We start from the raw sequence: 16,847 nt of genomic DNA on the forward strand, positions 1-16,847 counted from the left end.
CTATGGACTAATTTATGGTGCATGGTTCGCATCTGGAGGGCACACTTCGCTGCTCGGCTAGCAGTAACTTCGAAGGAAAGCAAACGGTGGCTGTACCACTGCTAATTTAAATTTTCACGCAAGTCCGAGTTTTCGTTCTATTCTTGTCATTTTGCGATTAGCCTATATGGAATTGACGATGAGAAAGTAATCAAACAGCAAATTGTTTACAACGTGTGCATGTTTTCTGCTGTTGTTGCCAGTTATATTGGAAATGTGAATGCATTCTGTCGCCTCGGATGTCAAGACATGAAAGTGAATGTTCGCATAAAAACATAATGAATGTGTTTGAGAGGATATATAAAACAGTTACAATCTGACTATTGGCCTGCTATATCCTATTTGTTGCATAACAACGGTCCAAGTTCAACTACCAACGACAGTTTTGCTTGACAACGGTAAAATATGCCCGAACGGCTGCAGAAGAATATTTCAATTCCAGGTGATTAAATCGATAAAAATCAATAAATACAAAAGTAACCATATATAGTCATTGTTGGTAACCCGTTGTATGTATGTGGAATAAACCCCTCCGGGCTGTCCCGGTTATTAGAAAATAATGTAGGCTACTTTGGTGGTAGTATGGGATTACAGAAGAAATCATAGGACAGATGGACCGACGACAACATCGCTTTTTCATACGTCAGTGGGCTAATTTGCCTAATATTCGCGGGACTTTAGACCGCGGTGGAAATGCAGACAACAATGGGCTGAAGGAACCTTTTAGTTCCTTGAAAAGTAGTTCCTGGGACTAAAAGTTACTGGTAACTTTTGGTGGAAACGCGGCTTATGTCTGCACAATGAATATACTTCTCTGTGTGAATATGATTCCTTATTTTCCATTACAATATAGTAGGCCTATATGTTCCCCTCTTTCATGACTGGGATTTGCACCCCATTTTAATTACCTAGATGGTTAGACCTAAGTATTATTCAGAATGCCATCCCGTTTTGTTAGTAGCGGGGGGAGGGGGGTCTACAGCTTCTGAAATTATTTCACAATGTATTTCCCTCTATGTCAATGTGATATCTGCTGCCATAAGTTATAAAATGGTTAAACTGTTTGTATTGTTTGAAAAGAATCAGGATAAATCTGTGGAAAGACTCAAAATGTCTGCATGGTATCGATGCACAGAACATTTATAAAGTTCCATGCTAAAATAGAAGAAAATACACAGGTGAAAGACATGATAATAATGAATAATGATAATTGGGTGGTAAATATATGACCCCTTAAGGATACTTAATGTATCCTATCGCTGAGGCATCAGTACTGCTATCCCAGACACTCAAAATGACTGTACGTGGGACCACCCTACTAAGCTATGTCTCGCACGCACACACACACACACACACACCTACACACCCACAAACCCACAACCTATTTGCTGTGGTGCGGTGACTTGGGAGGGGACCATGTTGGCGTCGACCATGTTGTGCAAAGAATTCGGTATCAGGGTTGCGAAACGCCAATCCCCTGAAAATGCGTGGTTGGTTTATGGATTTACAGCCCCTTTTATTGGTTTTGTTACGTATGTCATATGGCGTGTGTTCCTGTTTCCTCCCTTTTATGGCCCCTAGTCCATTGATCCAATAAGGTGTATCATTAACACTGCCTTAGTCAAGGAGATAACCTCATTCCTGCGGTCTATTGTGGCTGAGGTGGCCCCACCCACAACGCTACACTAGGTCCACCAACACATCTCTCACCTTTGTGTTCCAATAAAATATTCGATCAAAGTTTGTGTGCTTAGAACGGAACACTACATCGATATCTGAATATATCCACCTAGTACCAGCAATCTTTGAAGAAATGTATGTGACCATGTCCTATTACACAGACTTCATCTCGACGTCTCAACATGGTCCAGGCTCTGTCCTAGTTGACCAAACATGTTGGCAGAGTCTTTGGCTTTAAACATCAGATGTGTACCTCTTGTTTATGTATCATGAAGAACTTCTAATCTTTGAGTACTAGCAGGAAGTTGAACTGACTTCTGTTTTATACACCACAAGAGATCATTATTTGTGGGTGGCCATACCTAGAATCGTTAAGTTTCTATGTATCCATTCTGTGATGAAGTAGATCCACCTCAAGGTGTGGTTGAAGACAGCATGAGACTGGTATTGGCAGTTTGTACCAATATAACTACTGTCTCTACTTTATTACTGGGAAGTGACCTATCACGATGAAGGGCTGTACATACAGTGTATGAAGTGTATGTGTGGCTCCTCAATTTATGTTTTCTAGTCTCCTGCCATTATAAAATATTCCATATCATAATATATTACCCCTCCCCAATTCATCAGTGACTGCAACATAGAGATAGAGAAACCTCTGAACAATCAACTTCAGATCCTACTCGTAGCCTCTACTGTAAGTATGATTTCAGCCAAAAGGAAATGCACTGTCCTAAGCATTTTGATTAGTCATGATCTGCCTCCTGTATTTAAGTGTCAATTAACTGTATTTAAGTGCTCCAACTTTGTCTTAAATTAACCTGGAGTAATTTGTTTGATTTAAAAAAATTCTATAATCATTATTCTTTATTATTATCATTGGAATACTCTTAACGTGACATAAAGAAAGAGGATATGTCTACCAGAGATGCAATTATGAGAAAGGTGACTAATAATAGTAAATGTTTGCACGTGGAAGTCTGTAGTTCAAAGTTACATGGCAGTCAGTTAGAAACCGAAAGCCATTTAAAAGAACATACAACTATATAAGAAGCTCCGATCAGCACCATTCACTTTCGTTTTTCTACACATAACCAATAACTTTTTATTTAACTGCGGCAGTGCTGACTTTCTCATTTCTCCTGCCCAAAAGAAGTAAATGTGTGGAATGCAAGGTGCATTTGCATGTGTTCATGAGAGAAATGTGTGCATCAATGTGAAAGTGGTTTGCAGTGGACGTGGAAAGCCTTTATGATACTTCGACCATAAGTGTTTCTGGTTGTTTCTTTGATTTTAAACAGATCATGGAAGTGAAAAACATGTCGTTCAAGGCAGGGACTGAACTGAAGATCACAGGTGTCCCCAAATCGGATGCTGCTAGGTGAGTCATTGCTGCCTCTCTCTACAAACCCTCAGTTCACTCTGATCCTAAATTTATTCCCGTCTTAATCCAGCACATTTCGTCTTTGTCGTTTAAAAAAAAAAAAAAAAAGATTTCAGTGTTGGCCATGCCCTCTTCTTAATCCCTGCGTTCTGATTGGTTGACTTGCCTTGCACGTCTCGCTGTATCTCTCTGTCTCTCTCTCTGCCAGTTTCGCAATCAACGTGGGGCAGTCTGAGGACAGAATCGCGCTGCACTTTAACCCACGCTTCGACTGCTACGGGGACCACTGCACCATCGTCTGCAACTCCAAGCAGGACGGCTGTTGGAACAGCGAGCACAGAGAGAACAACTTCCCCTTTCAGCAGGGGGAGGAGTTTAAGGTGAGGCCTGGGGTGGAGGGCGGGGGGGACACTGCGCTTGAAGCTTGAAGCCTTGGCAGGTGCCTTTGTCCAGACAGCGTTTTCCTGCCACAGCAGCTCTCTACTTGCTCAATTGGATTGGGTACACACCTGTCTTAAATGGATCGGCCTGAAACTGCAAAGTGAGAAGTGCTTGCACAATGACAAACTTCACACAGGAATTGTTCTCAGAGAAACTGCCCTTCACAATCCTGCATGTATGGGATTTAGACCCTTTAAGGAAGAGGGCAGAAATTCTGTACCTCACTGCATGAGAAATATTCCATCTGAATCATTTAGCACAGTGTTTGGTTATGAGAACCTCCAGTGGTGTAATGGCATCTTTGAAGAATGAATACCAAACTCTTGTGCTTTTCTTCATATATTATGTTCTTTATTCAAAGACCAATGGCCAATTTTTTTTACAGCAAAAGATAGATATGTAAATGATAGAAATGTAGATCAAGTAAAATCTGTATCATACACATTTTAATATTCTTTGATCTCTTGCAGGCTTGTTATTTCATTGGTTTTCCCTGCAGTTGTTGTGTATTCTGTATGAGTCAGACTGCGTTATCATTCTTTAGCAACATCTTTGTCCTGCCTTCTCTCCCCTTTTCAATTTTCCTCTCCCTCTCTCTCCCAGGTGTCCATTTCCTTTGACAATGACCAATTTCGTATTAAACTATCTAATGGCCATGTGTTTCATTTCCCCAACCGTCTGGGTGATGACAAATATAAACACATTACCATTGATGGAGCCAGGATCACAAGCTTCAAGATAAAATAATGGCCAACCAAGAGGTGTTGGACATGCCCCTTTCACTGCTAATTGGCTGGTCTGCTTCACAGTCTGACTGCTAATTGGTTGTACAGCCTTGATAAAGCTGTGTATTGTCTGCCCCTTCTGAACATCATTGCCTTTAATTTTGTGCAGCCTTGTACTAATGTCAGTAAAAACTCATTTCACTTTTATAGTGGTAGACTTCAACATGGGCTGTCCTGTCCTGGTGGCTTTTCCTGATATGGTGTGGGAATCATTTAGCAATAAAAGCTTAAAAGAGCCTTACCACCGTGCCTGTTTTTTTGGTTCTACATTTGGGGGTGGGGAGGAGGAGGAGGAGGTCCATTTCCTTCTATTTATCTTTTTTTAGGTCAGTTTCACTCTTTCCATGTACACAGCTGCATGTTTTCTGAAGAGATTCAGGCCAGGTTTCTTGATAAAGGGAGTAATGTTGATGCCCCTGGGACCTGAGTTTACATTTCGCTGGTTACAACTCCACTTCCATAACCAGTGGGCTCACGGGCATGCACAGATTAAGGATATTTTATATGATGTGATGACAATTCATGAAGAAAACAGCTTTTACTCTGGGGCTAAAATAAAACTACACCTACCGAGAATCTGCTGCGCACAGTTCTCATATTACTGACCCCCAAAGAATAATGGTACAATCCCAGAGGACCAGGATGAGAATGAAAGTTGATCAAACTACCAGGGTTGGGTGGGGTGGGGGAGAGGACTAATTTATTTAATTAAATAAATGAAACCATGATTTAAGAAATGTGTTTTGTGTTTAATCAGTTTTCCTAATATTAAAATTTGTCAAAAGTTATGAAACCATTCAGTGTGACTAATATGCAATGAGATATTTTTTACAGCACTGCATTTTGTTCACATCTTTATTTTTACTCATGTAAAATGTTTCCTGAATGTGCAATTACAATGCAGTACGAAAAAGTATTTACAGTCCTCTCACATAAAAATTATGTACACTGTGTTACAATAACCAGGTGTGGGCTATCGGACATAACACGAAGCCACATCAGCAATAACCACGACACGAAAGAAGACCCAGTTGAGCACAAGGTGATATATAAAAGTCAAGCAGTTGTTTATTATACAGGAAAGCTGGGATTCCGATCTATGCTGTGTGTCCTAGAGATGTTCTAAGCATATATACAGGCTCAGCGCAGGTTGCAGGATCTCCCCGGGCAGGCAGATATAATCCACGCCAGAGCTGAGGATGGTCCATCCTTCGGTTCCTTACAGATGTTCTGAGGTTGAAACTGGGGTAATAACTGACGATCCTTACAACCTGCACTTGTATTTAAAATAACTTTCTATGACTAAAAGGAAACACAAAGGCTACTATTGGTGAAATAAACAACATGTTATAGAAAAGTTTGTAACTTGGACAAACAATTCACATATGGTTAAAGTGCATATTCCCAGCTTTTATGAAAGTGTATGTTTATACATTTTGGTTTTACCATTAGAAATTCCATCCCTATATTGCACCTCTGCATATCCTCACATATTTTTTTTTTTTTTTTGGATGTATGCCATTTTTTGTACACAGCCACACATTCAAACATCACTGCTTGATGCCAACACAGTGTGGCAGTGTTGTACTAGAACAGATCAGGTGCTGCTGGAAAGGAGCAACATGAAAACATGTCGACCAGAAATTCGACATAATTCCACTCTGTAGCACCCCAACCCCTGTTTATATATTTAAGTAGCACCATGGATAAGACAATAAACTGGAAGCCTGGGACCCTGGCTTCTTGTGTAGAATAATGTAGAATAATACAGAAAGCAGTGCTTGTGAATGGCACTATTAAAAGGCATTCCATAATGACTGAACTTATTTTATGTAAAATTATTAAGCTAGACAAATGAATGAAAAAAAAAAAAACAATTACATAAAAAGAAACACTAATTATCAATGGGTGAGATATGACCACAAAGTGTTATTTGGCATGTTAAAATGAGTAATAATAATTTCGATTTGTTGTTGTAAAAAGTGCTAATTTGCATATTAGTTAAAATACTTTTTCTTCTGAGAGGATCAAGTCAGAATTCATTTTTCTGTTTCAATGTGATGAATGAACACGATAGCTGGTCATTTGTTGAGTGGTTTTTCAAAATTTTGTTTTATTGATATACATTTCAAATAACCCTCTGTATATGCCAAAACATTTAGATTTTTGCCGTTTTCCCACATTAAATACCCCATTAAACGGTGTTCAATCAATCAGTCAATCAAACTTTATTTATATAGCACATTTCATACAGTGGCTGTTGCCCAATGTGCTGCACATGACCGAAAGACAATAAGCAAAGGTAAAAAAAAAGAAGCAAAACACCAAATAAAAGAATAAAAGAATAAAAGAACAATAGATGAATTAAACAACAAATGATGAGGCACCTTAAGTGAAAGCCAGGCTAACAAGCTATGTCTTAAGGATTTTCAAAAAAATGTTCACAGAGCAGGAGTCCCTCAGATCCTTAGGCAGACTGTTCCAGAGACTAGGGCCACAGTGGCTAAAAGCTGTTAATCGTGTTAATCTTTCATTAAGCCGTATTAATCTTTGTAGCTGTATCTATAAGTTAAGGTGGAGAAAAAAGTTTTCCATAGTATATAATTAAGAGAAAATGGCTGTTGAATCTACTTTTTTAAAAATAAATTGACATGGCTGATATATAAACATGCAAATTAACAATTTAAAGTTTCTGATCATTGTTTTGTATATTTTATGAAACTACAGTAGTTGTAGAAGCTAAATATCATATCTAAAAGTTTACCTATCCAGCCAATATTACACTTCTCAGCTGCTCAAGTGCCCCTCTAGTGTGACATTAAGGCAAAAATAAATATAGAATCTTACAAACCTATCAAGACATACGTTTGGCCCATTAATGTGGTAGTTTAATATCCCAGATAGGACATGTACCCTTGAGAAACCATGTCTTTTCATCCGAAGGGTCATCCTAATGGGACACCCGCATGCTTCATTTTAACCCAAGGTGCCGTAGAAGTGCCTCTCTTGAGTCCCCATGGTAGCTGAGTTTTTTGTCCCCAGTTCCTTGTGACCTGAGCGTGAAAATGAAGCACGGAAATGACCTAATCGGGATGTCCCTTTGGGTGTAAAAACTGAAGGTCTTCAGCAGCTCGAGTGGCCCTCTGAGGTGACATTAGGGCAAAAATGAAGTGTAGTAAAGTATCCCTTTAGGGTATGGACCAGTGGTTACATTAAGGTTTAAAAAAACAAGGGCACTTCGGCAGTCAGAACAAAAAAGGCTGGGGCTGTCGCTGGGGCGGTTCGTTTCACTTGTAATGCTCTGAAGACACATTGTATGCAAATTGTCATTCATGTCTTTCTCTTTCTGTAGACATGCTGTGATGTTCTGTGTAAGGACCCACACGCAGACCAGGGAAATCCAAAAAACGTTGTCTTTATTCAGTCCGAAGTTCGAAGCCAGGTGATCAGAGAGAGTGCGGTACCGAATCGAGTTTCCAAAAGAATAGTAAAAAGACAGGCAAAAAGTCAAAAACCAGGAGATCAGAAATAGCGAAGGTACAAAGGGGCAGGCAAAAGAGAAGTCAAAGAAAAGCGAAGGTCGAACCAGAAGCAAACAAAACCAAAAGGGGCAGGCAAACTCGAAGTCGGGCAAAGGGGTGTCGCAGGAATCTCAATAAACAAAGGCTTACAAATAATCGGCACAATGAATATGATCAACGTTCTGACATTGAACGGGTGGAAAAGACTGACATTTATACACTGGGGAAGATAACAATCAAGGAGGGGTAAGTGAGTGAGGGAGGAGTAACAAACAACATCCAGGTGAAGAACATTAGGAAAACTAATTCAATGACAGGGGACTGACAAAACGCGGACTGGAATCACATAGACAACAATGATAACAGACGGCCTGGGTGAAGCAGGTAAACACGTGCAGAGAGAGAGAGGTGCAGTTAGAGCAAGAGACAGGTGCAGGCAATTGCAGAACTCAGCGTTAGAGCAGGCTAGAAAGAAAAGGGGCGGAGCTACAGCGCAGCATGGAAAAGGGGAGACTGGTTAATGTATTAGTATAGTGATCTAAACTATCAAAAACCCAAAACTAGTGTGTGTTGGTCCATTAGTAATATTCACATGTTAGTATATTAGCGAGGTTAGTACTTTACAATCTATAAGTTAGTAGGGATTAGTAGAAATTAGTAAAACTAGAAATAAGCAGGAAGTAAGGCGAGGCTGGAAAGAAGGGGGGAAACCACGAAAACCCGGAACCACCCGAATAGTGAAATCACACAAGTACAGGGGAGTGAAGCAGCTCAGGGAACACAGACACAGAGACAGTACTGGGGAGACAAGTGACCGGAAATACAGACTACAACACATGCATTCAAATTTGCCCTATGTAGTGATAGCACTAAAGCCCACCATTTTTAAATACTATACTGTGCCAAGTTTCAAAAGAACATTTAGCTTTTTTTTTTTACGTAACTCAGACATATTTCAGGTATGTTTTTCAGGTTTTTTGGTCACATTTTGTACAACACTCTTAAATGCAGGCTTGCTATGTTAATATAGTAAGTTGATTAGTCAACTAATTTGGTTGTATGGCTCATGGTCAGCTAAGATGTTTTAATAATTTTACATATTGACACATGGATGGCACAGTGGTGCAGTGGGTAGCACTGGTGCCTCACAGCAAGAAGGTTGTGGGTTAGGATCTCAGCTTGGGCCTTTCTGTGTGGAGTTTGCATGTCCTTGTCATGTCCACATGGGTTTCCTCCAGGTACTCTGGTTTCCTCGCACAGACTCTAAATTGCCCATAGGTATGAGTGTCTGAGTGAATGGTGTACATGCTCTGCGACACATTGACGGCCTGTCCAGGGTGAAATCCTGCCTCTCGCTCAATGCACACTGGGATTGGCTCCAGCACATAAAGTTAAAGTATAACTTTCATACTACAAATTGGTATGAAATGTAGAAAAATGTATTGACACCTGGGAGCTAGGAAGAGTTTTACGTAATGTGGAACAGGAGGAGGTTTTGGTTATGTCTATTTGATGCTTGCTGTAAGAGGTAATAGTGGTAAAGTGGGACCACTGTGTCCAGCATGACCGTGCACATGTACCTGACTTCTGCATGCTGATGGTGAGAGAGGGAGAGAGGATGGGGATGGGAGTGGAATAAAGACTGAGAGATGGCTCAGAATGGAGCCATGGAATGGAGAGAATGAGAGAGAAGAAAGGCAGCGATGGAAGTAGGAAGGCACGGTAGTTCAATATGCGGGAGGGATGAAGAAAATAAACCCTAAGAATGGAGTAAGGCAGAAGGAAAGAATGGATAGGAACAAGAAAAGGGGTTTGTGTGAAGCCCTGTGTGACATAAAAGCAACTGCTGTCTCTCATGGACCCTGAAGCAGGCAGACCGGCTTTCATTTGTTTAATACACAATAAAAAGAAAACTGACATGCCATTTATTGTAATGTAGGTACATTAATATAGACATGGAGGCAAAATAGAACACATTCAAAACTGAATTTTACTGCAGCTGTAATATCAAAGCCATTAGAGCCCTGACACCTGACTCCTCTTGTCCACCGCGCAGGTGGGCAGTAACGCAGTTATTGTGGGGATTATGACAGACCACCTTTGCCAGGCACTGGCCCTCTTTGTGGTCATTACAAAGATAGACATGTGCCCAGCAACGATCTTACAAGGTAAGAGAAGAGACAGAACTCGTCTAGGAGCAGTGCCTCATGCGCCATTCTAGGCGGCACATACTGTATATTGCAGAGAGATTTATCTCTGCGGTGCATGAAATTAGCTCCATAAGCAAATCTCACCAGGGCCCTCAAGTAATCCAGGTGAGCCCTGGTCTAATGTCAAAAAAGAAACATTTAGTATCGAATAGGAACATTAATAAACTGCCATGGGGGAAAAATGGAACAAATGCAAAATTTAATTTGGATTTCTGTTACAACTACATTTTATATAAAAGTAAGTTTGCATTTCAAATAAGCACAGTGTAATTAGACAGGGAAATCAACATTATTGAAACTGTGTTTCATCTCATTATTGTACAGGCCTAACATAAGTACGGCTGAGAACTGATGTTGAAAGGAAAGGCTCTATTATAAGATTGTACAGTGGAGATTGCTTCATTTATATGTGAATCTGCAGTACTATTATATATCTTGTGATTATGGTCTGTTTTGTATATCTTGTGGAATATCCCTGGTGGAAATTACAGCTCCCAGCCAAGGATGAAATTAAGCTTCTGCTCCATCTGGCTTCCTTCTGGAATTTAGTGATGGTCTGCTGTCTGTATCAAGCTGGCCCACTCGCTGGACATGGTCTGGCTAGCATGGTTGCTATCACAACCATCTTACTGCTTGCATGACCATCTCCAAATCAGCTTCAATCCATCTGGACCAGCGTAAAACCAGGCTGGAACCAAGCTGAAATTTCTACCAGGGATACAAGATAAAAGAAAAACAAAAGTGTGGGAACGTGCCTGAAGTCTGTGGAAGTGTTTGCATTTCACATTTTCATCCCTCCTCCCTCCTCCATTCAGTTCAAGTTCTTCTCCATTAGAAAAGAAATGAGGATGGTCTTGCCCCACCTCAGCCCACAGGCACCAGTGGGAATTTGAGCATAAGCCTCTGCACCATTCCATCACCATATCACCTGTGGGAACAGCTGCATCAGCAGCTCCAAGGACTACCTGGCTCAGAAGAATCAGAATTTGGAGTCTACCAGGGGAGACCCCAGAGGGGGCAGCAAGTTCTGCCTTGCAGGACTTGTAGAGGGGACACACAAATTTACAGCTGCCCCCCAACAAATACCTGCAGGTTGTGGGGCTGGTGCCTATACTTCATTCTCTGTGCTGGAGTTTCACTGCAAACGCCACGAGTATAAAAAAACAGTGACCTGATGTGCTTACATGGGGAAAATACTTTACCATGACTACCGCTCACATGGCAACGTTTTATATTGAGATGTCATTGTGATTCATTAATGGTAACAATATAATTATGGACTAAGATGTGTGTCTTGTGCATGGCTGCTCCATGAACGTAGTTGGGGTGACACTTGAAAATTCCAAATAAGGGTTGAAACTGGAAATACATAGCCTCGCGTTAGGTGGCAAATTATAAATAAATAAAAAAATTGGGGAAGTTGTTCTTGACAAAACTACTTCCATTTGGACCTTACCAGGTGCCCAGGGGCATTGTCGTGCTGAAACAGTTAAGGGCCTTCCCCAAACTATTGGGGAAGCACAGAATTGTCTAGAATGTGATTGAATTCAGTAGCTTTAAGATTTGCCTTCACTGGAACTAAGGGGCCTAGCTCAAACCATGAAAAATAGCCCCAAACCAAGGAGTGTCCAGATGCTTTTGGTCATTTAGTGTACACACACACAGACACACACATAGTGACATGAAAAATTATTTGCCACTGGCTGATTTCCTGTATTATTGCATATTTGTCACATTGAATGGTTTTGTTAGACATAATGTAATATTTGACAAAGGGAACCTGTGCAAACAGATTTTTTAAATTATTATTTCATTTCTTTAATGAAAAAAGTTATCAAACTCCTATATCATCCATTTGAAAATGTTATCACCCCATTAGTTACTCACTCATCCAACTGATCAAATTTAATTGATTATTTGACGCAGATGATTGAACGCAGCCAGGCTTGATTGCAATCAGCTCTGTTGAATCTAATCCTCATACCTTACCATCAGAGTAAAGTAAACACCACAAAGTTTCTATAAGCACACTGTGCCCTGATCAAAGGAAATTTTAGAAGAGATGAGGAAAAAAAGTTGTTGAAATATATCAGTGGCGCTGCCTTGGAGCAATGGTGAATCTTACCAGGAGTGGCTGACCTCCCCGATAACCCAGCCAGCGATTTGGTTGACCAGTTGCTGGAAGTCAATTCATTTTCTATGAATGGATATAATAATCCATAATTTCTCGAAGGGCGCAGTGACAACTCATCCAGGAAGCCACAAAAGCTCCCAAAAGAACATCCAACAAACTTCAGGCCTCTGTTGCCTTAGCTGAGGGAAATGTTCATGTGACTACAAACTCTTTTTTCTCTCCAAAAAGTGGCTTTGATAAGTGTGCTGCCAGGATGGGTGTGGCAAAACAGAGGGCTGCTCCTGTGTTCATTGTGATACTGTAATTCCAATTTTCAATCACCTGAAGGCCCACAGAACCAAGGACAGCATCTACCTCACTCACGGACAGGGTGGAGGCAGCGGGTAATTGGCAATCCCGCAGCTGCTGCACATTGCCTAGTAAAGGGGCGACATAGCTCAGGAGGTAAGACCGATTGTCTGGCAGTCGGAGGGTTGCCGGTTCAAACCCTGCCCTGGGCGTGTCAAAGTGTCCTTGAGCAAGACACCTAACCCCTAACCCCTAACCCCTAACTGCTCTGGCGAATGAGAGGCATCAATTGTAAAGCGCTTTGGATAAAAGCGCTATATAAATGCAGTCCATTTACCATTTACCATTTAAAGGGCCTATGCGGGCGTGAGTCTGAGACACAACAGAGAGATCTTTTTCTGTTGCAACATGAGTACTCTGAACCTTTTTATCCCCACCCCATTCCTCAGGGACTTTGAGAAAAGTACACTGAAAAGTACACTACGGTACAGACAAAGTTGACGGTCAATGTTTATTGAAAACAAAGGAACACACATGCAACGTGACTTATTGAACATAGGAATGCACCTGGAGCATGATTTATGGAACATACACTGCCTGGCCAAAAAAATACACTGTCTGGTTCGACTCTCCCGTCAATACAAGATCTCTTGCGTTAAAAATTAACGCAAGTCTGGACAGAAATAAACATTGTGACGTTGCATAAGGTTTTCGAAAACCTTATGCAGTGCCACGACGAATGCGCGCCCTAATCAAAGCTAATGGCGGTCCAACGAAATATTAAAGTGTGCAACTTCTTTTTTGGCCAGGCAGTGTAGTAACACGCAGGGAACACCGATCTGAGGTTGGGGAGATCTCGTGGGAATTGAGCGGGTGCTTTTGATGGCTGGTGCCCACAAATGTAAAAAATGCTTCAGCTCTGGCTGTCTGGTGCCAATGCAGTAAATGAGGCACAAAGACGGACTGACCTGTTAATACTGCAGAATCACTCAAAGCTTATTTTATAAATATGTTATAAATAAGAAAACAAGAACCATTCATTGTCAGTTTAGTTATCAGCCGGTAATGTTTGAAATCAAACTGCAATACTCAAAAAGTTACTGAAATGAACTGGAAATGTGTACAGCAGAATAACAATATTTGAACACCCCAGCTGTTGTGCTTCGACACAGTAATTCAGTGCTATCAGTGCTATTAAGTGTTAGCTGAATGTTAACCCTTGAAAATGAACATGACGCAATTTTACTCATTTGCTTTAACCAATACTGAAGTATATTCAGCTCAGATGTGAAGTAGACATTTTGTTGCTAAAGCTATCATTCAGATGTGAATTTGTTTCTTCATTTGGTTCTGTTGTGGGTCATACATGCACAATTGCCTTAGGCATACTATCTGTGAATGTAATTGGTTAGAGCTCGGCAAGGCTTGTCTCACTAGCACATAAAAACCTGAGTCACACCTTACAGTTTACTCCACATTACAACCAGAGCCATACAGCTGTGAGGAATCAGCAACTGAACTGCCAAGATGGATGTAAGTATAGACAATTTTCAATGAAAAATATAACAACAGAATGCTGTATATGATGCACATGGAGTAATTAATTTGATTTAATAAATTCAACTCAATCAAGTTGTTGAAATGCTCTTTACATTACACAATGAAAGATGACACTTCCACAAAATATAGAGTTAAGAGAAAGGTGACTCGAACATATTAGTAAGGAAACTGTTTCTCAGTATGATGCCAACCCCAGCTCTGCTTGTGCGTGCAGATGGGGCACAGTCTTTGTATGGTGATGTTGCACTGCTGAGAAGATTAGGTTTTCATTTTATTATAAAAGTACTGACTTTCTAATATAATGTCCAAGAGATGTGAAAGTGTATGGAGTACACTGTAGATACATTTGCATGCTTTCATGCTGCTGATAATCACAAGAGAAATGCATGCATCAGTGTGAAAGAGGTTTGCATTTATGAAAAGGCCCTCATGATGCTTTCACCATACATGTTTCTGGTCTCTATTCTGTTATAAACAGTTAGTGGAGGTGAAAAACCTGATCGTCAAGCCAGGAATGGAACTGAAGGTCAACGGTGTCTTCGACGCCAATCCAGAACGGTGAGTCATTTCTGCCTTTGTCTCTATGGGGCCTGTTACTCACTTGCTGAATCACTTGCTGACTTTGTCCATAATCATCCATCCATCTTTTTACAATGCTGGTGAAAACCACGCTCTCTATTCACTTCCTGCTTTCTTATTGGTTGCCCTGCCTTGTGCTACTCTGTTTCTCACCCAGTTTCTCTATCAATGTGGGCCACTCTACCCAAGAAGTTGCGGTGCACGTTGACGTGCGTTTCAGCTATGGAAATGACAAACGCCTCTTGGTCATAAACCACAAGACCGACGACAAATGGCAAGAAGAACAAAGATATCCTGGATTCCCCTTCACAGAAGGGCAGGCATTTCAGGTGAGGCCTTTGACAGGGAGACCTTGGCCCAGCGCCAATTCACCTCCTAATCACTCCGCCTGTACACTCATTTTGCACACTCACAAGAATCGCCATCTTGTACACAGCTGAGTGAAATTTCAGTAAGGGACAGTAGATGTTCTGCCCTCCGATGCTCCCTCAATAACAAGGAAATTAAAGTGCTGGCTTAAAAGCGAGTGCTGACCCAGCAGGCATTACGTTGCTCAATGCTGTTACCGAAGTTGTTAAAGCATCGCAGAACTAACTACATTTATCATGGTCATCACTGTGTTTTCTCAAATGATGCAGATTTTGTCAATTAAAGTGTACTGATAACACCAGTAACATCTAAATTGTGGTATTCATTATTTGTAATGCAAATGTGGAGGTTCGAAGTTGCTCATTGTCCCCAGCTGTTAAATGACATGCTTTACAAGTGATAATGGTATTTTTTATAAGTGATATTGATTTATTATTGACAATAATTCATTCTTTGTAAATTCCGATCTGTAAATGATAAATCGTTGGAGACCAAAACTGCATCTCCACACACCTGCTGCTTTTTATGCTCCCTTTCACCTCGATACCTGCCCTTGCTTGTAAGTGGCCCTTATGCCTGTGACATTTATAATTAAGCGTAACTCGAAACACAAGGGCAGTGTTTAGGAGGTGAACTGGGACTAGGGGCCTGAGTTGGAGGCCCTCAACCGAGCCTTCATCCACTCCTCTGCACCTGTGTTCAATGGATCAGCCTGAAACTGCTAAATGAAAAACACTTGCATAATACATTCAGATGAGGCACTGCACCCATAAATTATTAGCCACCATTCTATGGATAACTTCCCTTCACAATCCTGCATGTAAGATAAATTCTTTCACACACACTCGTCACAGCAGGGCTTCGTGAATGATATTTTAATCATTCAGAGTGGAGTTTGGCTATTGTGAGAATCTCCAGGTGAACCGGAATCATTGAATGTTCTCCACAGCAATTAAATCCCAAACTCTTCTACACCTCTTCCAGTGTTATGCTCTTTATTCAATGAGAAATTGCAGAAAATAACTTGAAACAACAAAAGTAGATGATAGAACAAATAAGTAAATGACAGAAAGGTAGTTACTGACCTGTATTGTAAAGATTTGGACTGTGTTAACATTCTTCTTGGTAACTTATCTCTCCTGCCTTCTTTCCCCATCTCTCTTTTTAACTTTCCTACAATCTCTCCTCTCTCAGGTGTCCATTGTCTTCAACTTTGATACTTTTGACATTTATCTGCCAGATGGCAAGGTGGAGCACTTCCCCAACCACCTGGGTGACCAGGAATACAAATACATTTTCTTTGTGGGGGATGCCACAGTCAAAACCATAAGTGTGAATGTGGCTGACAAACCAACCAAGAGATAGACATACCTTTTTTTGTCTCCTGATTGGCTGCTCTGCTCCCTGCTTCCTTCCTACAGCTGTGCTATAACAGCACTTTGTCTGCACCTCCCAAACATCAGCGCCTTTAATCTTGTGCCTCTCTGCTTGTCTGTGCAAACTCACTGAGTATAAGAATCATTCCAGCTTTGAATGAAGTAAATTGCAAGCAAGAAAATCTTAATGCCTGTGTCTGGATGTTCATTTGGGACGGGGGTGAAGTGTAAAGGGGTGGGTGGATTGGGGGGGGGGGGGGAGGGGGGTGGGTGTTGGTGTCAAGTCCTTTCTACATATCTTTTGTGTGTATGTATTTTAATGGTCACAAATTCACTCTTCAATTTTTCTTGCTTTGCAGTGTTTCCTAGCCTGGTCAGTGACTTTTTAACAGGAGTACTATAGGGGGTCCATGGCCAGGCTTGATATCCAATGGCTATATCAATTTGAGAATTCATTTCAAAATATAAAGCAAAAAAAGCA

The 16,847-nt window shown here is 40.9% G+C and overlaps 2 protein-coding genes across 4 annotated transcripts in view; both read left to right on the forward strand.

Moving 5' to 3' along the window:
• Positions 1 to 4,570, forward strand: part of LOC118221341 (beta-galactoside-binding lectin-like) — an 11,783-nt gene extending 7,213 nt beyond the window's left edge. For 2 of the 3 annotated variants that reach the window (XM_035406317.1, XM_035406316.1), the window contains exons 2-4: positions 3,021 to 3,100; positions 3,312 to 3,483; positions 4,148 to 4,570. In XM_035406317.1, coding sequence (XP_035262208.1) covers positions 3,024 to 3,100; positions 3,312 to 3,483; positions 4,148 to 4,291 — 393 coding nt within the window. In that variant the 5' untranslated portion in view covers positions 3,021 to 3,023 and the 3' untranslated portion in view covers positions 4,292 to 4,570. Of the gene's footprint in view, positions 1 to 446; positions 482 to 2,349; positions 2,417 to 3,020; positions 3,101 to 3,311; positions 3,484 to 4,147 lie in introns of those variants that run through there. The other variant, XM_035406318.1, reaches the window with a different exon arrangement.
• A 9,324-nt stretch (positions 4,571 to 13,894) lies between these two features.
• LOC118221339 (galactose-binding lectin l-1-like) lies at positions 13,895 to 16,554 on the forward strand. The gene is made up of 4 exons (XM_035406314.1): positions 13,895 to 14,015; positions 14,521 to 14,600; positions 14,779 to 14,950; positions 16,185 to 16,554. The coding sequence occupies exons 1-4, from the start codon at positions 14,010 to 14,012 to the stop codon at positions 16,353 to 16,355; spliced, it is 429 nt and encodes a 142-aa protein (XP_035262205.1). The 5' UTR covers positions 13,895 to 14,009; the 3' UTR covers positions 16,356 to 16,554.
• Positions 16,555 to 16,847: the final 293 nt, after the last annotated feature.

This window comes from Anguilla anguilla, chromosome 2 (genome assembly GCF_013347855.1).
Source record: "Anguilla anguilla isolate fAngAng1 chromosome 2, fAngAng1.pri, whole genome shotgun sequence".
NCBI classification, from domain to species: Eukaryota; Metazoa; Chordata; class Actinopteri; order Anguilliformes; family Anguillidae; genus Anguilla; species Anguilla anguilla.